General features: G+C 38.3%; 2 protein-coding genes across 3 annotated transcripts in view; one reads left to right on the top strand and one right to left on the bottom strand.

Annotated features, from left to right (window-relative positions):
- On the bottom strand, positions 1-24,928 carry zftraf1 (zinc finger TRAF-type containing 1). Of its 2 annotated transcripts, XM_062047304.1 has the most exons (7): positions 24,533-24,928; positions 24,020-24,325; positions 16,522-16,616; positions 16,303-16,446; positions 10,326-10,537; positions 10,069-10,247; positions 1-3,278 (listed from the first exon to the last, which is right to left on the bottom strand). In XM_062047304.1, exons 2-7 carry the CDS (start codon positions 24,305-24,307, stop codon positions 3,066-3,068), a joined length of 1,131 nt encoding a protein of 376 aa, XP_061903288.1. In that variant the 5' UTR covers positions 24,308-24,325; positions 24,533-24,928; the 3' UTR covers positions 1-3,065. The 2 variants fall into 2 exon arrangements, with proteins under 2 accessions (XP_061903288.1, XP_061903289.1); XM_062047305.1 differs by having other exon boundaries at positions 2-3,278; positions 24,020-24,926.
- The window catches only part of fabp3 (fatty acid binding protein 3, muscle and heart), a 36,253-nt gene continuing 35,143 nt past the window's right edge, over positions 23,963-25,072 (top strand). The window contains exon 1 of the mRNA XM_062047306.1: positions 23,963-24,039. The gene's annotated coding sequence lies outside the window, so the exon portion shown is untranslated. The remainder of the gene's footprint in view (positions 24,040-25,072) is intronic.

Raw genomic sequence — 25,072 nt, forward strand, 5'->3', positions numbered from 1 at the left:
CGTGGGAAAAAAGTCACAAAATCCAAGAGCCCCACTCAGAAAAGTGTCAAAAAATACGCCGTATATAAACATATATTCTTTTTTACTTTCAACACTTAAATCTTTAAATCAACTTCAGATCTACCCATTGACATAAAGTTACATTTGGTTTTGTTTTACACATTTTTAAAAATGTTTTACACACTTTTCAAAGAAAACCCTGTTTTTTATGGCAAAAAACACTGAATATGCAATATTTCCCCCCAAAAATGCTTTTTAATATTTGATGTTAAGTAACTCGAGCTTTGAATAGGTAAAAAAATTCAATTTTTTTTAAATTTTGATTCATTGTTATCTTTTGAGCAATGACAATTTTTAAATCTGAATAAGACATGAGAAAAAAATCACGCTAAAAGACCCCCACTCATAAAATGTGTTAAAAAATAAGTCAAATATCAATATATACTATTTTTACTTTCAATGTCTCGATCAACTTCAGGTCTATCCGTCGATTGTACGTTTTTATTATCTGTTAAACAGTGACAGTTTTAAAATAAAAAACTGCTTGCTGGGTAACTTCTTCTTGTTACATTTCACTTTTTTTTGTAACAGTATTTGTAGAAATTTGCTGCGGGCCGCACTTTGGACACATCAAGTCAGCTATATATTACCATTAATATTAATATCGCACCTGTGCCGTTTAAAAGAAAACACATCAACATCCAAAGATGACTTCAGTGCCCCCCGTCTCAACCCAAGTAATAACCACGCCAAAGTGTGTGTGTGTGTGTGTGTGTGTGTGTGTGTGTGTGTGTGTGTGTGTGTGTGTGTGTGTGTGTGTGTGTGTGACCATTCATTTTGCAAGTGGGACTGATTCACATCTGGCAAAATGAAAGCCAATGAAAAGCATCCATCATCCTTTCCAGCTTCAAAATGAAATTTAAATTCCACAAATGTGCTGCCGGATGAATAATTGAAGCGTTGTCTTTCTGTCCTGTTTTGACTCACACACACACACACACACTCCATGGTTGATGATTTTTAATATTAATAGTAAAAGGCACATGTACAGCCATAGTGAGATGAGCGAGTCCACCGGCAGACGAAAGCTTTTTTTCTTCTTTTCTTCTTTTTTGAAAACAGCCAAAAAAATACAGCAGAGGTCAGGAGGAGAGACGTCGTCTTCGCGCTTTACAGTAGAATCTCTTCATGTAACTTCTTCCCCTTCAAGTAAGTCCAACATCGCTCAGGTATAGGCCACACCCACCCCACCTCTCACACACACACACACAAACTCTTACTCTAGTGCGCTTATTTTTTATATACATATACATATATATATATATAATTACGCTCCTGAGTTAATATTGAGAATACAATTCAATGTACTATTTATTGAATTTTATTTTTTAGTATCAAATGGTTCCGTCAAAAGATGTTTACAGATTAAATAGGTTGTTTTTTGTCAGGCAAGCTTTTCTGTTACGGACTAAAATATCGTGTAAATAAAGTTATTCTTTGTTGTAAATGGATCTATTTTTCTTTTAACGTAAATAAGGATACAATGTTATGCAGAGGTGTACTTTTAACAATCAAATCAAATAATCAAGAAGCTTTGATTGATTAAAAAAAAAAAACACTTTCGCCAGGGAAAAAAGGTCCAAAATGCACTAAATCATTTCTTAAAAAGATGGCGACACGCAACTGTTTGATCATTTTCAATGTAAAAGATGTATAATTGTGAAGTGAATTATATTTATATAGCGCTTTTCTTTAGTGACTCAAAGCGCTTTTACATAGTGTAACCCAATTATCTAAGTTACCGTATTTTTCGGACTATAAGTCGCAGTTTTTTTTCATAGTTTGGCCGACTTATACTCGGGAGCGACTTATGTGTGAAATTATGAACACATTACCGTAAAATATCAAATAATATTATTTAGCTCATTCACGTAAGAGACTCTGAGATTTCATGGGATTTAGCAATTAGGAGTGACAGATTGTTTGGTAAACGTATAGCATGTTCTATATGTTATAGTTATTTGAATGACTCTTACCATAATATGTTACGTTAACATACCAGGCACCTTCTCAGTTGGTTATTTATGCCTCATATAACGTACACTTATTCAGCCTGTTGTTCACTATTCTTTATTTATTTTAAATTGCCTTTCAAATGTCTATTCTTGGTGTTGGCTTTTATCAAATACATTTCCCCCAAAAATGCGACTTATACTCCAGTGCGACTTATATATGTTTTCTTCCTTCTTTATTATGCATTTTCGGCCGGAGCGACTTATACTCCGAAAAATACCTTACATTTAAACCAGTGTGGGTGGCACTGGGTGGGTAAAGTGTCTTGCCCAAGGACACAACGGCAGTGACTAGGATGGCGCAAGCGGGGATCGAACCTGGAACCCTCAAGTTGCTGGCACGGCCACTCTACCAACCGAGCTGTACCGCCCCTATAATTATTAATTATGTGCCTTTTGAAAGGGACACAGGGCCTCCTCAATGGTTAAAAATTTTTTTTTTTTCAAATTACGTTTGTTTGAAAATAAAACATCATGGTTAAATAAAATAAACAATATAACATCATGGTTAAATACAAGAAAACACAGTTAAATAAAAACAACATCAGGGTTAAATAAAAAAGAAAGTGGTTAAAATAAAGTGGGGGTATTGGGTGGGCGTGGCCAGACAAAAAGGGGCGGAGACTACACAACACATGCACACCATCCAATCAGTTGTCACAGCTGAGCACAATCAGACAGTTTCACATTTGGGCATCACTATGGTGTGTGTGTGTGTGTGTGTGTGCTACTTGTGGCTGTACAGTAGGTGTGTGTGTGTGTGTTTCAGGAAGGTGTCTGACATCATAATCATTAACCCCAAAATATGTCAACGCCCGCCTGCCCATCGCCATAGCAACTCACATTGTGGGGTGTCACTCTTGTAGGTGAGTGTGTGTGTGTGTGTTAAGAGGTATCAGTGGTTCTCTTTCATCTCCATCACACTTTTCCTTCCGATCCCTCCTCCTCGCCTTTGGGCTTTTACTCTGAAGGGTTTCCTTTTTTTTTTTTTTTTTACTTTTGGACTTGGAAGATGAAGAGGCGCAGGTTGATGTTTTTGGCGGCCAGCAGTTTGTTGCACTCCACAGAGTCGGTGATGGGCAGCAGCACGTACTCCGTCTCGTTGGCGTCGTTGGTGAACGCGTAGTGGTGGATGACGGGCTTGATGCGCACGTCGTCGTACGGCCCCTTCAGCAGCAGGAAGGAGCACTCCAGCGCAGAGTTCACCTGCACAGGTAAAAAAACAGTCACTTCATCACTTAATACCGTTAAAAAGTGGACAACAAAGGGAAAAAAACCAACTAAACTTGCCACCGGGTGAAACAAAACAGTTCCACTCCAGTCCAGCAGGGGGGCGGTAATGTGCATTTACTGCCATGCAAAGTCACCATAGCTCCAAGGAGTCAAACACCATCTCCTCAAGTCGCACATTTACCCAGATCTGCACCAACATTGACACCGAGGGCCATAAACGGACACATTTACTATGTTAGCTACTTCTATAATAATAAACATTTACTATGTTAGCTACTTCTATAATAATAAATGATAAATGGGTTATACTTGTATAGCGCTTTTCTACCTTCAAGGTACTCAAAGCGCTTTGACACTAGTTCCACATTTACCCATTCACACACACATTCACACACTGATGGCGGGAGCTGCCATGCAAGGCGCTAACCAGCAGCCATCAGAGGCAAAGGGTGAAGTGTCTTGCCCAAGGACACAACGGAAGTGACTAGGAAGGTAGAAGGTGGGAATTGAACCCCAGTAACCAGCACCACTACCAACTTCGCCACGCCGTCTCTTTGTTTATAATGTCTATTTTCTGCTGCTGCTCTCACATATACTTTAATATTGTACATGGTCATTGTTATATATTGTATATATGATATAAACACATAATATATCAGTATATATCCTATACCAGGGGTCGGCAACCCAAAATGTTGAAAGAGCCATATTGGACCACAAATATAAAAAAAGTAACAGTGTTTCCCACACATTCATTTATTTGTGGCGGCCCACCACGAAAGAATTACGTCCGCCACAAATATTTTTATTTATTTTTTATTTTTTTGTCCTGTCCAGCTTCTCAGGCAAATCATATAGTTGAGATTTACTTTACAAAAGAGAAGTGTAGGATACTTCTCTTGTTGCCTTATTTGTATTTGACCACTACTGTTTTCTGTTTATTTGTTACTGACTGTGGCAGGACACCTCTGCCTCTGTTTCACTTTATGTTGCTGGTAAATAATATGGTTGTAGTAGTAGGCTAAAGTTAAATTATTTAGTGTGCACTAATTAAAAGGCCAGAGCTTTAAGAAGACATTTTAGCTTTTATATTTTATAAGATGTATTTTTTGTAAGAACCACAATTAATAAATACATTTCAGTGAATAACTTATTGTTCAAATCTGTATATAAATATGTACATAAAGTGTTGTAATTATATTGTAAAATGGATGGATGGATGGACGTTTAAAACAAAACTGTTATTATTAATTAGTAAGTATACATTTTTTGAGCCTTTTTAGAGAAAATCATATCATTGCAGTAAATTATGCAAATTATTCGATGATGTCATGGTGACCACGCCCATAGCCACGCCCCCACCGCCACAGGTATCTTGGCAGTTTATGGGAAACACTGAGTAATCACCCTATATAAGTGTCTCTATTAGCTATATTAGCCTACTATCAAAATAACTATGTGTCGCAGGCTGACGCAAAACTTTGTTCACAGAAATGTTGAAATGTAATATTTATTCTAGACATTTTTACAACATTGGAAAACATTAGTAAAACTTCTTCGAGGGTGAGAGAACTCCTGGAAATGACTGTCTTAGAATGGCCAAAGGTATAGATGTGTGTGTCCAAGTTAAAGGAAACGACAGGCTGTCTTCATCTAATGGATTAATTACAGTCTGTGCAAGCTAAGTAATGTTTGCTGTGGTCTGGAACAACATGGCGCACAAACAACTATCAGAAATGCAGCCAATATTACATACAGATAATGTGTGATGACACATGGAAAAATAAACTAAATACACAGAAAGGAAATTAAATGAGCTGAAGTATACCTACAAATGAGGCATACTGATGCAATATGTAAACAGCATGTTAGCATCGATTAGCTTGCAGTCATGCAATAACACCAACAAAATTTACCTTTGTGCATTCATACACAGTGTAAAACGTTTGGTGGACAAAATGAGACAAAGGAGTGGCATAAAACACAGCGGCGGAGAAAGTTATAGATATAAACAAACTGTTGAGTCACAGTCCACGCAACGGTGAGTTCGAGGGCCGCTTGAATTAGGACAAAAACGCCGCTCGCCAAATACTACCATCAGTGAAGCATAAACCATACTTGCCAACCTTGAGATCTCCGATTCCGGGAGGTGGGGGGGTGGGGCGTGGTCGGGGTGTGGCGGGGCGGGGGTGTGGTTAAGAGGGGGAGTATATTTACAGCTAGAATTCTCCAACTCGCGTATTTCATATATATATATACATATATACGTATGAAATACTTGACTTTCAGTGAATTCTAGCTATATATATATATTTATTTTATTATACATATAAATAAAAGAAATACTTGAATTTCAGTGTTCCGGAGGCTATCCAGTAGATGGCAGTATTGTCCTATTTAAGAGTGTCACAGCATTGCTGTTTACGGCAGACAAACTGCTTTACGGTAGCGAAAACGTGCCTGCTGTTGTTGTGTGTTGTTACCGCGCTGGGAGGACGTTAATGAAACTGCCTAACAATAAACCCACATAACAAACCAAGAACTCGCCCTCGATCATTCTACAGTTATAACGTGATTGGGCAGGCACGCTGTTTATATCGTGGGAAAGCGGACGAGAAAACAGACTGTCGCCACTGTCTCCACTCAGGTCCGCATGGAGCTGGAGGGGGCGTGGCCTCCAGCTCCGGCTGAATTCCGGGAGAAAATTTCTTCCAGGAGGTTTTCGGGAGAGGCGCTGAATTCCGGGAGTCTCCCGGAAAATCCGGGAGGGTTGGCAAGTATGAGCATAAACACAAACTTACTAAACAGTGGGCTTTCTAACAATTAGGAAAGTTTGTGTCGTGTTTGTCCTCCTACAGAAACCACATTACAACAAAAAACATATTTTTTTCCCATTTCCATACATTTTTGAAAAATCTCCATGGAGCCACCAGGGCGCCGCTAAAGAGCCGCATGTGGCTCTAGAGCTGCGGGTTGCTGACCCCTGTCCTATATTGTACATATATTATGTAAATATTACGTATATGTTATATTTTATATTGCTTTCAGTCTATTTTATACCTGCATTGTCCTTTCCATCTTTTCCATCATTTGTAACTAAGCTACTGTGCGGAACAATTTCCCTTGTGGATCATTAAAGTTTGTCTAATTCTAAGTCTACATTAAAAGGAGGATGTGGCGGCCATTTTGGTAGGCGTCACCTTTTCAAAGCAATATAATACAAAACATAGATGGTGTTCAGAGAACTACAAAATGCAGTTTCATGTGAATGCTGAAGAGCCAAAGCCGAGCTGAAATGCTAACAGTGGTGGCCAGATAGCATCAGGTAGCAAAAATATCAGCAAAATGAGGTAAAAAAAAAAAAAAAAGCTAACAGTTAGCATTAGTAAAATACCGTAACAGATCACTCTGAGGTGTGTACCTGAAAAATGAGTTTAACATGTTGGCATGTTTACGTTATCAAGTGTCAAAATATGACTGAGGTGCATGCTTTTCATGTTAAAATGCTAACTGTAGCATGTGGCAATTACCAAAATATATTACTCTACGGTGTGCACCTGAAAGAAAATGTTTAAAAATTGAACATTAGCATGTATCAGCTACCAACATACGGCTGAGGTGTATCCGTACAGAATTAGCCAACAAACAAAAATAGCATGCTAAGAGGTATCATTTGTCAAGTAACAAAATATATTACGCTGAGGTGTATACCTGCTAAAAAAGCAAGCATGCAAATATCAGCATGCTAAAATGCTAACAATAAAATGTGTCAAGCTACCAAAATATATTACTATGAGTTGTGTTTTTAAAAAAGTTTAAAATGCTAGCATGCTTCAATTACCAAAATATATATTACTGTGTGTACCCGATTATTTTTTTATATATATATATATATATATATATATATATATATATATATATATATATATATATATATATACACAGTATATACTGTATATATATATATATATATTTTTTTTTTTTTTAATGGACGCATTCTAACATAAGCATGCATCAGGTACCAAAATACGACTGAAGCGTATACCTACAAAATTAGCTAAAATAAAGAAATAAGCTAGCATTCTAACAGGTATCATTTGTCAAATAACTAAATATTTGACACTGAGGTGTACACCTGCTAAATTAGCTAAAAAAGCTAGCATGCTAAAGTTAACATGTTTAAATGCTAACCGCAACATGCATCAAGTACTAAAATAGAGTTTAATGCTCTGAAGTGTGTACCTGAATTTTTTGTTTAAAGTGCTAGCATGCTAACATTAGCATTCATCAAGTACCAAAATATGACAATGGTGTATACCTACAAAAAAAAGCTAGCATGCTCTAATGCCAACTGTAGCATGCATCAAATATCAAAATATTTCACACTAAGGTGTGTAACTGAAAAATGTGTTTCAAATGCTAGCGTGCTAACATTAACATGCATCTAGTACCAAAATACAACTGAGGTGTATACCTAAACATTTTGCTAAAAAAAAGGAAGTTGACATGCTAACAGGTATCAAGTAACAAAATATTTGAAACTGAGGTGTACACCAGCTAAATTAGCTAAAAAAAACCTAGCATGCTAAGTTAACATGTTTAAATGCTAACCGCAACATGCATCAAGTACTAAAATACAGTTTAATACTCTGAAGTGTGTACCTGAATTTTTTGTTTAAAGAGCTAGCATGCTAACATAGCATACATCAAGTACCAACATATGACAATGGTGTATACCTACAAAAAAAAAAGCTAGCATGCTCTAATGCCAACTGTAGCATGCATCAAATATCCAAATATCTTACACCTAGGTGTGCAGTGTTGGGACTAATGCGTTACTTTGTAACGCGTTACTGTAACGCCGTTATTTTCGGCGTTAACTAGTAGTCTAACGCTTTATTCTTTATATTCAGTAACTCAGTTACCGTTACTACATGATGCGTCACTGCGTATTTTACGTTATTTTTTATGTAGTATCGGCTAGAAAGTGAGAAGATTTGAGTGTGTTTTATTGGAGCGCTGCAGTGTCTTCTAAATCTTCCTGTCTCACAAGCCGGAGAAGAGAGAGGCGCGCTGTGTGTGGGCAGGTGCGGGGGCGGGAGTGTGGCGTGTCTGTGTTTACTAACAAGACATCATGGCAGAGCAGAAGTCGAGATTCTTAACATGGAGATATTCTCACTACTTTTCTTTTGTCGCGCACAAAGAAAAGAACATTTTAGTTCAATGTAAGTTGTGTCTTGTTGTGTCAAAGATCCTATCTACTGCCCAAAACAGCAATTCAAATCTGCTGAAACAGCTACAAAAGCAACATGCTTCGACTAAGCTAGTAAAGAGAGAGACACTTCACCTCCACCTCCAACAGCGGCTGGATTTTAAATGTATAGATTATAAAGTTCACAAACATAAAGAGGGATCCTAGTGGGCCAGGCCAATCTTTCCTTATCTCTAAACTAAAACTGGGGAAATGCGTAGAGTGTTCTGGGCTTCAGTACAGTGTTGATCTCCTGAAGACATGATTTTATTTCACAATTCCTTGAGAGAAAAAAAGGCCTGGTTAGTCGTGTGTATAGCAGTATGTGTGCTGTATATAGTGACATGACATATAATCATGTCATGTGTGCCTTCCTTGGGTGAAGCCAGGTTTACAGCTATGTTGTTATTATGCGGTTTGTTACTTATGTATGTTATGTTGCAGCTATTTAAAATAGTTTTGTCAATTTGTTCTGGCCCGAAATAAATTGGCCCTTTGAAACATATCTTTCTTTCTTTCTTTCACATTGCTTGGCAGAGTTGAGTGATGCAAATGCATGTCAAGTTGATCAACAGATTGTATTATTCTCCACTGCAATAACAGTACTGAAATGAAGGCTAAAAGGGCATTAATGGGAGCATTAAAAATAAATAAATAAAATAAGTAACTAAATAGTTACTTTTCACAGTAACGCATTACTTTTTTGTGTAAGTAACTGAGTTACTTTTGAAATAAAGTACTAGTTACTGGTTTGCAGTAACTAACCCAACACTGAAGGTGTGTAGCTGAAAAATGTGTTTGAACTGCTAGCGTGCTAACATTAACATGCATCTAGTACCAAACCTGCTCAGTGGCCTAGTGGTTAGTGTCCGCCCTGAGATCAGTAGGTCGTGAGTTCAAACCCCTGCCGAGTCATAACAAAGACTATAAAAATGGGAGCCATTACCTCCCTGCTTGGCACTCAGCATCAAGGGTTGGAATTGGGGGTTAAATCACCAAAAATGATTCCCGGGCGTGGCCACCGCTGCTGCTCACTGCTCCCCTCACCTCCCAGGGGGTGGGTCAAATGCAGAGGACAAATTTCACCACACCTAGTGTGTGTGTGTGACAATCATTGGTACTTTAACTTTACTACAACTGAGGTGTATACCTAAACAATTAGCTAAAAAAAGGAAGTTGACATGCTAACAGGTATCAAGTAACAAAACATTTGATGCTAAATTAGCTAAAAAGATGGTAAAAAATGAGCTACCCCCCGCACTTTGGAGACCCCTGAACTAAACCCTTTAGTTTTAGGTTGACAACTTTTTGCATTTCTGTTGACAAAGTGGAGCAGGGCACCAAAAGGGGCGGAGCTAAACCCACTTGTAGAATGTCAAAAAGACACATTAAAAATAAAGATGTCTTCCATGGGACTGTTCTTTGGTGAGGTGACTTTTACGAAGCGCGACTAAACGGGCCTGAAATAGATTTAGGGTCGTCGGTGGTTAAGGGCCCCTGACGCGCGCTCACCTTGCTCTTGAGGATGAGCTGGAAGGAGAGCGTGCGCTTGCAGGACAGGTTGGGGTTGCGCTCCGAGTCGTTGACGCGTGCCTTGAGGACCCAGGTCTGGTTGAGCACGGTGAAGCGCGGCGTCTCGTAGTACAGGCGGGTGATGAAGTCGTCGGTGCGGTACGGCCTGAACTGCACCTCTGCCGGTGGGGGGGAAACACGTTGGGTCACTTGGGGGTTAAGCTCGCCAGGTTGGCGGCGCTAGCTGGCCAGCTTACCCGTGAAGCCGATCTTCTCGTAGCAGAGCAGACTGAAGATGCCGTTGTAGAGCTGCATGTCGCGGCGGTGGCTCTGGTCCATCTCGCCCAGGATGCCCATCAGCTCCGTGCCCGTCTTGGTGGGGTGGGAGCACTCGTCCTCGTGCGCCGGCAGCTCGTGGAAGGGTCCCTTCCAGGGGCAGCCGATCCTCTTGTACTTGCACTGCGTCACCCTGACAACAATTGCAACACAATACTGCTAGCATCACATGTTACTAATATAAACACACAGCCATGGTCTACAACAGTGTTTTTCAACCTTTTCTGAGCCGAGGCACATTTTTTGCGTTGAAAAAATGCGGAGGCACACCACCAGCTGACATCATTAAAAAACGAAACTCAGTTGACAGTAAAAAAATTGTTGTCGCAATTGTTGGATATGACTTTAAAGCATAACCAAGCATGCATCACTATAGCTCTTGTCTCAAAGTAGGTGTACTGTCACCACCTGTCACATCACACCCTGACTTATTTATAGAGTTTGTTGCTGTTTTTCTGTGTGTAGTGTTTTACTTCTTGTCTTGCGCTCCTATTTTGGTGGCTTTTTCTCTTTTGTTGGTATTTTCCTGTAGCAGTTTCATGTCTTCCTTTGAGCGATATTTCCCGCATCTACTTTGTTTTAGCAATCAAGAATATTTTCATTGTTTGCATCCTTCTTTGTGGGGACATTGTTCATTGTCATGTCATGTTCGGATGTACTTTGTGGACGCCGTCTTTGCTCCACAGTAAGTCTTTGCTGTCGTCCAGCATTCTGTTTTTGTTTACTTTGTAGCCAGTTCAGTCTTAGTTTCGTTCTGCATATCCTTCCCTAAGCTTCAATGCCTTTTCTTAGCGGCACTCACCTTTTGTTTATTTTTGGTTTAAGCATTAGACACCTTTTTACCTGCACGCTGCCTCCCGCTGTTTCCGACATCTACAAAGCAATTAGCTACTTGCTGCCACCTACTGATATGGAAGAGTATTACACGGTTACTCTGCCGAGATCTAGACAGCACCGACACTCAACAACAACACATCATTTGCAGACTATAATTACTGCTTTGCAAAAAATATTTTTAACCCAAATAGGTGAAATTACATAACCTCCCACGGCACACCAGACTGTATCTCATGCCGCGGCGCAGTGGTTGAAAAACACTGGTCTACGACCACCGGTTCGAGGACCGGTGACACATTTGTTGAAACCTTAATCAATTTATAAACGACCGCATTTTCTCCCTCTTAACTTTTGCCTGTCCCACTAAACCGGGGGTCACATCTGGCTTGCCTCATCAATTGATGTGTCCCCTGAAAGTCCAGTACATCAGCTTTTTTTTTTTACTAAATGTTTTCCTTCTTTCTCTTTTGACTGAAAAAATACGTGTACTGCATGCAATATTAAACTTTAATATTATCTAATAATGTAAGACATTTTACATTTATGAATGTTGTCAGTCTATCTGTGTTGGCCCTGCGATGAGGTGGCGACTTGTCCAGGGTGTACCCCGCCTTCCGCCTGAATGCAGCTGAGATAGGCTCCAGCACCCCCCGCGACCCCAAAAGAGACAAGCGGTAAAAAATGGATGGATTTTACGTATGAATTTAGTAAGTGAATCTGTAATAATAATGTTAATAATGTAATGTTGGTATGAAAGTAGTTATAATCTGTAATTTAAAAAATATATTAGTTATTCATGTTTCCTAATAATGCAATAAATAATATATTATCATACATTACACTTTTTATAAAATAGAATACATATCTGATCCATTTAATTGTACAACTGTAAAAATGAAAATAGGTTAAAAAAACCTAAAAATTTAAAGATTATTTATGTATTTAATATTTGTTTACTTCCATCCATCCATTTTCTACCGCTTGTCCCTTTTGGGGTGGCGCTGGAACCTATCTCAGCTGCATCGGGGCGGAAGGCGGGGTACACCCTGGACAAGTCGCAGGCAATATTAAACTTTAATATTATCTAATAATGTAAGACTTTTTACATTTAATCAAATGTGTATGAATTTAGTAAGTAAATCTGTAATAATGTTAATAATGTAATGTTGGTATAAAAGTAGTTATAATCTGTAATAAATAAATAAAATTAGTTATTTGTGTTTCCTAATAATGCAATAAATAATATATATTATCATACATTACACTTTTTATAAAATAGAATAAATATCTCATCCATTTAATTGTACAACTGTAAAAATGACAATTAAGTTAAAAAAAACTATAAAAATAAAAAGAGTATTTATGTATTTAATATTTGTTTACTTCCATCCATCCATTTTCTACCGCTTGTCCCTTTTGGTGTGGCGGGGGGCGCTGGAGCCTATCTCAGCTGCATCGGGGCGGAAGGCGGGGTACACCCTGGACAAGTCGCAGGCAATATTCAACTTTAATATTATCTAATAATGTAAGACTTTTTACATTTAATCAAATGTGTATGAATTTAGTAAGTAAATCTGTAATAATAATGTAATATTGGTATGAAAGTAGTTATAATCTGTAATAAAAAAAAAAAATTAGTTGTGTTTCCTAATAATGCAATAAATAATATATTATCAAACATTACACTTTTTATAAAATAGAATAAATATCTGATCCATTTAATTGTACAACTGTAAAAATGACAATAAGTTAAAAAAAACTATAAAAATAAAAAGAGTATTTATGTATTTAATATTTGTTTACTTCCATCCATCCATTTTCTACCGCTTGGCCTTTTGGGGTGGCGGGGGGCGCTGGAGCCTATCTCAGCTGCATCGGGGCGGAAGGCGGGGTACACCCTGGACAAGTCGCAGGCAATATTAAACTTTAATATTATCTAATAATGTAAGACTTTTTACATTTAATCAAATGTGTATGAATTTAGTAAGTAAATCTGTAATAATAATGTTAATAATGTAATGTTGGTATGAAAGTAGTTATAATCTGTAATAAATAAATAAAATTAGTTGTGTTTCCTAATAATGCAATAAATAATATATTATCAAACATTACACTTTTTATAAAATAGAATAAATATCTGAACCATTTAATTGTACAACTGTAAAAATGACAATAGGTTAAAAAAAACTATAAAAATTTAAAGATTATTTATGTATTTAATATTTGTTTACTTCCATCCATCCATTTTCTACAGCTTGTCCCTTTTGGGGTGGCGGGGGCGGGGGGTGCTGGAACCTATCTCAGCTGCATTGGGGCGGAAGGCGGGGTAGTACACCCTGGACAAGTCGCAGGCAATATTAAACTTTAATATTATCTAATAATGTAAGACTTTTTACATTTAATCAAATGTGTATGAATTTAGTAAGTAAATCTGTAATAATAATGTTAATAATGTAATGTTGGTATAAAAGTAGTTATAATCTGTAATAAATAAATAAAAAATGGTTATTTGTGTTTCCTAATAATGCAATAAATAATATATAATCATATATTACACTTTTTATAAAATAGGATAAATATCTGATCCATTTAATTGTACAACTGTAAAAATGACAATAAGTTAAAAAAACTATAAAAATAAAAAGAGTATTTATGTATTTAATATTTGTTTACTTCCATCCATCCATTTTCTACCGCTTGGCCTTTTGGGGTGGCGGGGGGCGCTGGAGCCTATCTCAGCTGCATCAGGGCGGAAGGCGGGGTACACCCTGGACAAGTCGTATGCAATATTAAACTTTAATATTATCTAATAATGTAAGACATTTTACATTTAGTTAAATGTGTATGAATTTAGTAAGTGAATCTGTAATAATAATGTTAATAATGTATTGTTGGTATGAAAGTAGTTATAATCTGTAATAAAAAATAAAATAATTAGTTTGTTTCCAAATAATATATTATCATACATTACACTTTTTATAAAATACAATAAATATCTGATCCATTTAATTGTACAACTGTAAAAATGACAATAGGTTAAAAAAATATATAAAAATTTAAAGATTATTTATGTATTTAATATTTGTTTACTTACTATGGTATGTTATTTATTTATTATTTATTCACTGTTACATTACAGAGGACAAGAACATGGGATAAAGTTGCTATGGCAATGAAAGCGGGTAGGATTAAATAAGCTCAGCTTCTTCCTACTCCTTTTCAGACGTGCTGCAATGAAACAACAGGAAATATGTGACGCATGTTCCAAATGAAGCGAAACTGTCTGCTCTGCCGCCATAATGTTGCGGTAAAAACACACATTTTTACATTTATAGAAATTAGCTGTAAAAAAAACACGGTCAAATGATGGCGACTATGTCTACAGAGAAGGTACAACAATGATATAATGACATATGGCAGTTTTTAAAAAATACACAAAAATTCTCATAAAAATGTTAAAAATAAATCAAATTTTTTTCAACATTTAAATCTCTAGATAAACTTAAGATATATCCGTCGATTATAAGTAAATTATTGTTATTGTATGCCCTTTTTGTCAAAGATAACCACATTTTTATGGCAAAAACACAAAATATGCAATATTTAATTATCCCCCCCAAAAGTTCGAAATAGAATATTTGATGTGAAGTAATAGGAGCCCTAAATAGGTGAATAATTCATAACATTATTTTTGATTCATTATTATTTTGGGGGCAATGACAGTGGTTTTATTTTAATCACACTAACATTTTGGGGGATCCAAAAGGGCCCCAGTCATAAAGTGTTAAAAATTTGTCATAACTTTTTTTTTTTTTTTTTTAGTTTACTTTCAACGCCTAAATCTCTAGATCAATTTCAGATCTATCTATCAATATAGGTTTGTTGACTTTTGTTTGTTTTATGCCCTTTTTGTCAAAGAAAACTTTTGTTTAGTTTTTTTAATGTGAAATAACTGGAACCTTAAATAGGTCAATAATTCATAACATTGATTCATTATGATTTTTGAGCAATGGCAGTTTAAAAAAATACAGTAAAATTCTCAATAATGTTAAAAATAAATCACATTTTTTCAACATTTAAATCTCTAGATTAACGTAAGACATATCCGTCGATTATTGGTTAATTATTGTTTTTTTATGCCCTTTTTGTCAAAGATAACCCTGTTTTTATGGCAAAAACAACATGCACGATTTAATTATCCCCCGAAAAATTAGAAATTGAATATTTGATTTGAATTAATAGGAGCCCTAAATAGGTCAATAATTTATAACATTGATTTTGATTCATTATTATTTTGGGGGCAATGACAGTTTTTATTTTAATCTCACTAACATTTTGGGGGATCCAAAAGGGCCCCAGTCATAAAGTGTTAAAAATAAGTCATACCTTTTTCTTTTTTTTTACTTTCAATGCCTAAATCTCTAGATCAACTTCAGATCTATCGATTATAGATTTAGTTGACTTTTGTTTGTTTTATGCCCTTTTTGTCAAAGAAAACTTTGTTTTTTTTATTTGAATGTGAAATAACCGGAACCTTAAATAGGTCAATAATTCATAACATTGATTCATTATGATTTTTGAGCAATGGCAGTTTAAAAAAATACACTAAAATTCTCAAAAATGTTAAAAATAAATCAAATTTTTTTCAACATTTAAATCTCTAGATTAACGTAAGATATATCCGTCGATTATTGGTTAATTATTGTTTTTTTTATGCCCTTTTTGTCAAAGATAACCCTGTTTTTATGGCAAAAACACAACATATGCACGATTGAATTATCCCCCCAAAAATTAGAAATTGAATATTTGATTTGAATTAATAGGAGCCCTAAATAGGTCAATAATTCATAACATTATTTTGATTCATTATTATTTTGGGGGCAATGACAGTTTTATTTTGATCACGTTAACATTTTGGGGGATCCAAAAGGGGGGGGCCCTGTCACGCCAAATTTCTTCCCCCCTACAAAAATTATTATTATCATTACCGTTTCACATGGAAATGTTCCTAAAAGTGCAGTAATTTCTTAAAGAAGCAAGTAGCCGTAGACATAAACCCACCTGTCCTGGCACTCCTCTTTCTTGTGTCTCTCCAGGCTGGAGCGAGGGAACTGTTTAAGGCAGAAGGTGCAGTCCGTGGGCAGCTCGCTCACCGCCTTCTCCACCGCCAGGTTCCTGCAGCAAAGGTTCTTGCTGATCTCGCACCTGAGCCGCAACGGCAACACCCGTGGTCATCGGCAGCCGCCGCAGCACAGGTGTGTTCAGGGTGTGCCCGCCTACCTGCAGTTGGGACACGTGGCCTGCTCCTCCTTCAGGCGAGAGTCGGCCAGCAGGTGGATGAAGCATCCCGCGCACATCAGGTGGCCGTTGGTACACTAAAAAAATATTAGTTACGTCAAACTTTTTCCACAGACTGACACAAGCAAGGATGCGGCGGACGTTTTGGTAGTTTTTTTTCCCCCTACAAAATAATCGAGATTGTTTCCAAAGAACTACAAAATGCCGTTTCTGTAGAAATGTTGTGTGAATGCTGAAGAGCCAAAGCCGAACTGAAATGCTAACCGTTAGCACACTGGCCAGATATTGTTATGAAACTGAAAAATTAGCAAAATGAGCTAAAAATAAAAAACTAGCATCCTAACAATATACAGTACCGTATTTTTTGGAGTATAAGTCGCTCCGGAGTATAAGTCGCACCGGCCGAAAATGCCTAATAAAGAAGGAAAAAAACATATACAGTATAAGTCGCACTGGAGTATAAGTATCATTTTTTTGGGGAAATGTATTTGATAAAAGCCAACACCAAGAATAGACATTTGAAAGGCAATTTAAAATAAATAAAGAATAGTGAACAACAGGCTGAATAAGTGTACGTTATATGAGGCATAAATAACCAACTGAGAACGTGCCTGGTATGTTAACGTAACATATTATGGTAAGAGTCATTCAAATAACTATAACATATAGAACATGCTATACGTTTACCAAACAATCTGTCACTCCTAATCGCTAAATCCCATGAAATCTGATACGTCTAGTCTCTTACGTGAATGAGCTAAATAATGTTATTTGATATTTTACGCTAATGTGTTCATAATTTCACACATAAGTCGCTCCTGAGTATAAGTCGCACCCCCGGCCAAACTATGAAAAAAACTGCGACTTATAGTCCGAAAAATACGGTACATGACAACTGAGGTATATTCCTGTTAAATTAGCTTTAAAAAAGCTAACAGTTGGCATTAATAAAACACCAAATGATGATACTGAGATGTATCCCTGCTAAATTATCTAAAAGCTAGCATGCTAACAGGTAATATTAAACACCAAGGTGTATACCTGTCAAATTACCTAAAAAGCTAACATGCTAATAACAGTACTATATTAACATGCTAACAGTTAGCATTAATAAAACACCAAATGACATTGAGGCATATACCTGTTAAATAAGCTAAAAAAAAAGCTAGCCTGCTAGTGTTAGCATGCTAACAGTTGGCATTAATAGAACACTAAAATATGACACTAAGGTGTATACCTGTCAAATTAGCTAATAAAGCTAACATGCTAACAGTCAGCATTAATAAAACACCAAATGATGATACTGTGTATCCCTGTTAAATTAGCTAAAAGCTAACAGGTATTGTTAAACACCAAGGTGTATAGCTGTCAAATTAGCTAAAAAGCTAACATGCTAACAGAACTATATTAACATGCTAACAGTTAGCATTAATAAAACACCAAATGACATTAAGGCATACACCTGTTAAATTAGCTAAAAAAGCTAGCATGCTAATGTTAGCATGCTAACAGTTGGCATTAAATTATTTCAAAATGTTAAAGGTCTGATAAAATTTATTTTTCAATCATATTAGTCACACTTTTGCAGCCCTTTGAGGCATTTGTGATTAAGGGCTCTATACACACCAGCAATATTTTGGCAATTGACACATGTTACAGTTAGCATTTTAGCATGATTGCTTCTTTTTTTTAAACTAATTTTGCACATATATACCTCAATAACAAATATTTGGCTATTTTGCTAATGCTAACTGTTAGCATGGTATTTGTAGAATGCTAGCTGTTTTAGCTAATTTTGTAAGTATGCACCCTGAGTCATGTTTTGTTACTTGATGTATGTTAATGTTAGCATGATAGCATTTGAAACCATTTTTTTCAGGTCCAAACCTCAAAAAAAAAAATTTTGTTAATTGACGCATGTTACAGTTGACATTTTAGCAAGTAATGTATACGCCTCAGTTACATATTTTGGTATTTCACTAATATTAACTTTTTGCACGGTAATATAGTAGTTACCATGCTAGATTGTTGTTGTTTTTTTTAGCAAATTTTATAGGTATACACTTCAGTCAGATGTTGATACTTTGATGCATGCTCAGTCAGATGTTGATACTTTGATGCATGCTAACATTAGCGTGCTAGCATTTTAAACAATTGTTTCAGCTACACACCTCAGAGTAAAATATTTTGGTATTTGACGCATATTACAGTTAGCATTTTAGCATGCTAACATGAGCAGGCTAGCTTTTTAAAGCTAATTTAGCAGGTTTATGCCTCAGTGTCATCTTTGGTGTTTCATTAATGCTAACTATTAGCATGTTAGCTTTTTAAGCTAATTTGACAGGTTTACACCTGAGTGTCATATTGTTTTATTAATGCTAACTGTTAGCATGCTAACATTAGCAGGCTAGCTTTATGTTTAGCTAATTTAACATGTATACACCTCAGTGTCATATTTAAATAATAAATGATAAATGGGTTATACTTGTATAGCGCTTTTCTACCTTCAAGGTACTCAAAGCGCTTTGACAGTATTTCCACATTCACCCATTCACACACACATTCACACACTGATTTGGTGTTTTATTAATGCTAACTGTGAGCATGTTAGCTTTATTAGCTAATTTGACAGGTATACACCTTAGTGTCATATTTTAGTGTTCTATTAAAGTATTTCTTCATTGTGGCTGAAGTTATTAAATTATGGATAACAAACAAAACATGTGTGATGTGAACAAAAAAAAGACTATTATATTAAATGATGTGTTCTTCATGTACGCTTTCAAAGTGCTTGTGCTTGAACATGTGATCATTGGTCACGTCTATAATATTATTACATCTAACACAATTTCCCAACTCATATGGAAACAGGGTTTGTAGTTTTTTTAACTGGGTTCCTAGTTAACACGGGTTGCAGGGGGAAGGGTATAAAGAAGACACAGTACAGGAAGTGAGTCGTATTGTGTGTGTAATGATTGTACCTACTGCTAAAGTTTACCTTACACATAGATTTGAACTAGCTTTCTAGTTAACACAGGTTTGCAGGGGGAAGGGTTTAAAGGAGACACATTACAGGAAGTGAAGATAAGTGTGTGTGTAATGATTGTACCTGCTGCCAAAGTTTAACGCAAATAGATTTTGATGCAGGTTGTCGGGGGAAGGGTTTAAAGGAGACACAGTGCAGGAAGTGAGTCGGGAGTAGTGTGTGTAATGATTGTACCTGCTGCTAAAGTTTATCTTAAACATAACGGTTTTAACTTGGTTCCTAGTTAACACAGGTTGCAGGGGGAAGGGTTTAAAGGAGACACATTACAGGAAGTGAAGATAGTGTGTGTAATGATTGTACATGCTGCCAAAGTTTATTTTACGCAAATAGATTTTGATGCAGGTTGTTGGGGGAAAGGTTTAAAGGAGACACAGTGCAGGAAGTGAGTCGTGTGTGTGTGTAATGATTGTACCTGCTGCTAAAGTTTATTTTATGATGTATTTTAACTGGGTTCCTAGTTAACATAGGTTGCAAGGGGAAGGGGTTAAAGGAGACACATTACAGGAAGTGAATTGGGATAGTGTGTGTAATGATTGTACCAGTTAGTTTATTTTCCGCATGTTAAATTTCACTGGGTTCCTAGGTAAATAGGTTGCAGGGGGAAGGGTTTAAAGGAGACACAGTACAGGAAGTGAATTGGGATAGTGTGTGTAATGATTGTACCAGTTAGTTTATTTTCCGCATGTTAAATTTCACTGGGTTCCTAGGTAAATAGGTTGCAGGGGGAAGGGTTTAAATGAGACACAGTACAGGAAATGAGTCGGGCTAGTGTGTGTAAAGATTGTACCTGCTGCTTAAGTTGATTTTACGCATGCACATTTTAACTGGGTTCCCAGTTACACAGGTTGCAGGGGAAGGGTTTAAAGGGGAGACAGTACAGGATGTGAGTCGGTGTGTGTGTGTGTGTGTGTGTGTGTGTGTGTGTGTGTGTGTGTGTGTGTGTGTGTGTGTGTAATGATTGTAACTACTGCTAAAGTTTATCTTACACTTACAGATTTTAACTGGGTTCCTAGTTAACACCAGTTGCAGGGGGAAGGGTTTAAAGAAGACACAGTACAGGAAGTGAGTCGAGGTAGTGTGTGTGTGTGTGTGTGTGTGTGTGTGTGTGTGTGTGTGTGTGTGTGTGTGTGTGTGTGTGTGTGTGTGTGTGTGTGTGTGTGTGTGTAATGATTGTACCTGATTGTATATTTTAACTGTGTTCCTGGTTAACACAGGTTGCAGGGGGAAGGGTTTAAAGGAGACAAGACAGGAAATGAGTCTGGCTAGTGCATGTAATGATGTACCTGCTGCTAAAGTTTATTATACGCATGTAGATTTTAACTGGGTTCGTGGTTAACACAAGTTGCAGGAGGAAGGGTTTAAAGGAGACACAAAACAGGATTAGTTGGGCTAGTGCATGAAATGATGTACCTGCTGCTAAAGTTTATTTTACGCATGTAGATTTTAACTGGGTTCCTAAGTAACACAGGTTGCAGGGGGAAGGGTTTAAAGGAGACACGATAAAAGGAAATGAGTCGGGTTAGTGTGCGTAATGATTGTACTTGCTGCTAAAGTTTATTATACGCATGTAAATTTTAACTGCGTTCCTAGGTAACAAGTTGCAGGGGGAAGGGTTTAAAGGAGACACAATACAGGATGAGTTGGGCTAGTGCTTGTAATGATTGTACCTGCTGCTAAAGTTTATTTTACGCATGTAGATTTTAACTGGGTTCCTAGGTAACACAGGTTGCAGGGGGAAGGGTTTAAAGGAGACACGATAAAAGGAAATGAGTCGGGTTAGTGTGCGTAATGATTGTACCTGCTTGTAGTATGTATTACCATGTAATGAATGTACCTGCTGCTAAAGTTTATTATACGCATGTAAATTTTAACTGGGTTCCTAGGTAACACAAGTTTGCAGGGGGAAGGGTTCAAAGGAGACACAATACAGGATGAGTTGGGCTAGTGCATGTAATGATTGTACCTGCTGCTAAAGTTTATCATACGCATGTCAATTTTAACTGGGTTCCTAGGTAACACAAGTTTGCTGGGGGAAGGGTTTAAAGGAGACACAATACAGGATGAGTTGGGCTAGTGCATGTAATGATGTACCTGCTGCTAAAGTTTATTATACGCATGTACATTTTAACTGGGTTCCTAGGTAACACAGGTTGCAGGGGGAAGGGTTTAAAGGAGACACAAGACAGGAAATGAGTCTGGCTAGTGCATGTAATGATGTACCTGCTGCTAAAGTTTATTATACGCATGTAGATTTTAACTGGGTTCCTAGGTAACACAGGTTGCAGGGGGAAGGGTTTAAAGGAGACACAATAAAAGGAAATGAGTCGGGTTAGTATGCGTAATGATGTACCTGCTGCTAAAGTTTATTATACGTATGTAAATTTTAACTGGGTTCCTAGGTAACACAGGTTGCAGGGGGAAGGGTTTAAAGGAGACACAATACAGGAGTTGGGGAAGTGCATGTAATGATGTACCTGCTGCTTAAGTTTATTATACGCATGTAAATTTTAACTGGGTTCCTAGGTAACAAGTTGCAGGGGAAGGGTTTAAAGGAGACACAATACAGGAGGAGTTGGGCTAGTGCATGTAATGATGTACCTGCTGCTCAGGTTTATTATACGCATGTAAATTTTAACTAGGTTCTTAGGTAACACCGGTTGCAGGGGGAAGGGTTTAAAGGAGACACAATACCAGGAATGAGTCTGGCTAGTGCATGTAATGATGTACCTACTGCTAAAGTTTATTATACGTATGTAAATTTTAACTGGGTTCCTAGGTAACACAGGTTGCAGGGGGAAGGGTTTAAAGGAGACACAATACAGGATGAGTTGGGCTAGTGCATGTAATGATGTACCTGCTGCTAAAGTTTATTATACGCATGTAAATTTGAACTGGGTTCCTAGGTAACACAAGTTGCAGGGGGAAGGGTTTAAAGGAGACACAATACAGGAAGAGTTGGGCTAGTGCATGTAATGATGTACCTGCTGCTAAAGTTTATTATACGCATGTAAATTTGAACTGGTTTCCTAGGTAACAGAAGTTGCAGGGGGAAGGGTTTAAAGGAGACACAATACAGGAGGACTTGGGCTAGTGCATGTAATGATGTACCTGCTGCTAAAGTTTATTATACGCATGTACATTTTAACTGGGTTCCTAGGTAACACAGGTTGCAGGGGGAAGGGTTTCAAGGAGACACAATACCAGAAATGAGTCTGGCTAGTGCATGTAATGATTGTACCTGCTGCTAAAGTTTATTATATGCATGTAAATTTGAACTGGGTTCCTAGGTAACACAAGTTGCAGGGGGAAGGGTTTAAAGGAGACACAATACAGGAGGAGTTGGGCTAGTGCGTGTAATGATGTACCTGCTGCTAACGTTTATTATACGCATGTAGATTTTAACTGGGTTCCTGGTTAATGCAGGTTGCAGGGGGAGGGTTTAAAGGAGACACAATACAGGATGAGTTGGGCTAGTGCATGTAATGATGTACCTGCTGCTAAAGTTTATTTTACGCATGTAAATTTTAACTGGGTTCCTAGGTAACACAGGTTGCAGGGGGAAGGGTTTAAAGTAGACACACTACAGGAAATGAGTCTGGCTAGTGCATGTAATGATTGTACCTGCTGCTAAAGTTTATTATACGCATGTAGATTTTAACTGGGTTCCTGGTTAATGCAGGTTGTATGGGGAAGGGTTTTAAGGAGACACAATACAGGATGAGTTGGGCTAGTGCATGTAATGATGTACCTGCTGCTAAAGTTTATTATACGCATGTAGATTTTAACTGGGTTCCTGGTTAATGCAGGTTGCAGGGGGGAGGGTTTAAAGGAGACACAATACAGGACGAGTTGGGCTAGTGCATGTAATGATGTACCTGCTGCTAACGTTTATTATACGCATGTAGCTTTTAACTGGGTTCCTGGTTAATGCAGGTTGTAGGAGGGAAGGGTTTTAAGGAGACAGTGCGGGAAGTGAATCAGGCTCGTGCAGTGGTTCTCAATTAATTTCTGTCCCCATCTTTTTTGTTTTGTTTATGCTCCAAGTGGTCTTAGACCGCCTATTTGGTCCTGTGTTGTGTTGGAGCAAAAGATGTGAACTAGCAGATAAAAGGGACTAAATCTGACTTGCCTTTAGTGCTTCTCAAATAGGGAAGGGGCCCACTGAGGACTGGGGGGTGTATATTGACACAAACTGATAATAAAAACATTAACTTCACGATGAGGGGCATTAAAAATATCCCTTAGGGGGCGTGAGATGGACATAATTGAGGACCACTGCATTAGTTGCAGGTGTGTTTGCTTGACTCCCAGGCCTGCTGTGACGTCATCACACTGACAACAGCTTGGTTATTGGGGGGGGGGGGTCTTTAGTGCAGGACGCAACAGGTGTGTTCTCAGGTGTGTTCCCACCCTGCTCGTGTTGGCCACATTTACCTGGTACACGGAGGCCTTGGGTAAGTCTAGGCACACGGTGCAGCAGAGCACAGAGTACAGTCTCTCCTCCAGCTTGCCGGACTCCCCCTCGGGCACTTTGCTCCTCTTCTTGGGCGGCTCTTGCGCGTCGGCGTCGCCGGGCCCCTCCGCCTGCGCCTGCCGCCGCGTCCCGACCTCCTCCTGCATGGCCTCGGCCGCCGCCTCCGCCGCCGCCCCCCCGGCCCCGATGTTCAGGCCGGCCGAGGAAGAGGAGGAGCCGGGCGCGACGCCTACGTCCCCGTCGTCCATGGCGGCGGTCTTCTAGAACTTTCCGGAATATTCGGGGTTAGCTTGGGGGCTAGCTAGCTAGCTAACTGTCACCTGACAGCTAGCTGGCTAGCAATAGCGGGCTAACAGCCGTGTTATTATTTATAATGTTATTAATGACGATTAGGGTTAACTTGCAGTCGCTTTAGTGAACGCGTTAGGATGCGTCGGTTTATGTTGGAAAAACAAGCAGTTTGGCGGACTTACAAGCTTAGCAGGCTAGCTAGTAGGAACAAAAACAATTCTCAGCTGTTTGCTTCTCGCTCCGTGCCTGGAGTTGACCGGCGGCCCGGTTCTGCTCGGTTCTGCTCGGCTCGGCTGTCCGTCTCTTGTATGTATCCGGTGGCGGATGTTGTGTTGAAACTCGTCTCTGTGGCTACACTATGACCACCATCTTTGTTTTTCTCCCCCGAGCTGCGACCTGCACGCTCCTTCCTACCACCTAAATTGTTCGTTATTCACAAACGGCGGCTCCGGTTTAACGTGCACTAACGAGTAAGCGCCGTGTCGGTTCGCCGCGGCGGACATCGGGAGCTGACAGCGGAATGTTTTTGTTGTGCCAGATGACTTGGGGGTATTTAAAGAGTTGGCCAGGGCGCATGCGCAGTGGGCTTGAAAGGTGACCAAAGTGAGTCAGGTGACCAATTTTTTAAAGCCGTCCCTCAAAGAACGCTGCCCTTTGTAGTTGTCCGACGTCTTTGGCGTGGACGCACGAAGCACGTTTGATGACGTCATGGCTGTAATGTG

The sequence above is a fragment of the Entelurus aequoreus genome, linkage group LG05, assembly GCF_033978785.1.
Source record: "Entelurus aequoreus isolate RoL-2023_Sb linkage group LG05, RoL_Eaeq_v1.1, whole genome shotgun sequence".
Taxonomy (NCBI): Eukaryota; Metazoa; Chordata; class Actinopteri; order Syngnathiformes; family Syngnathidae; genus Entelurus; species Entelurus aequoreus.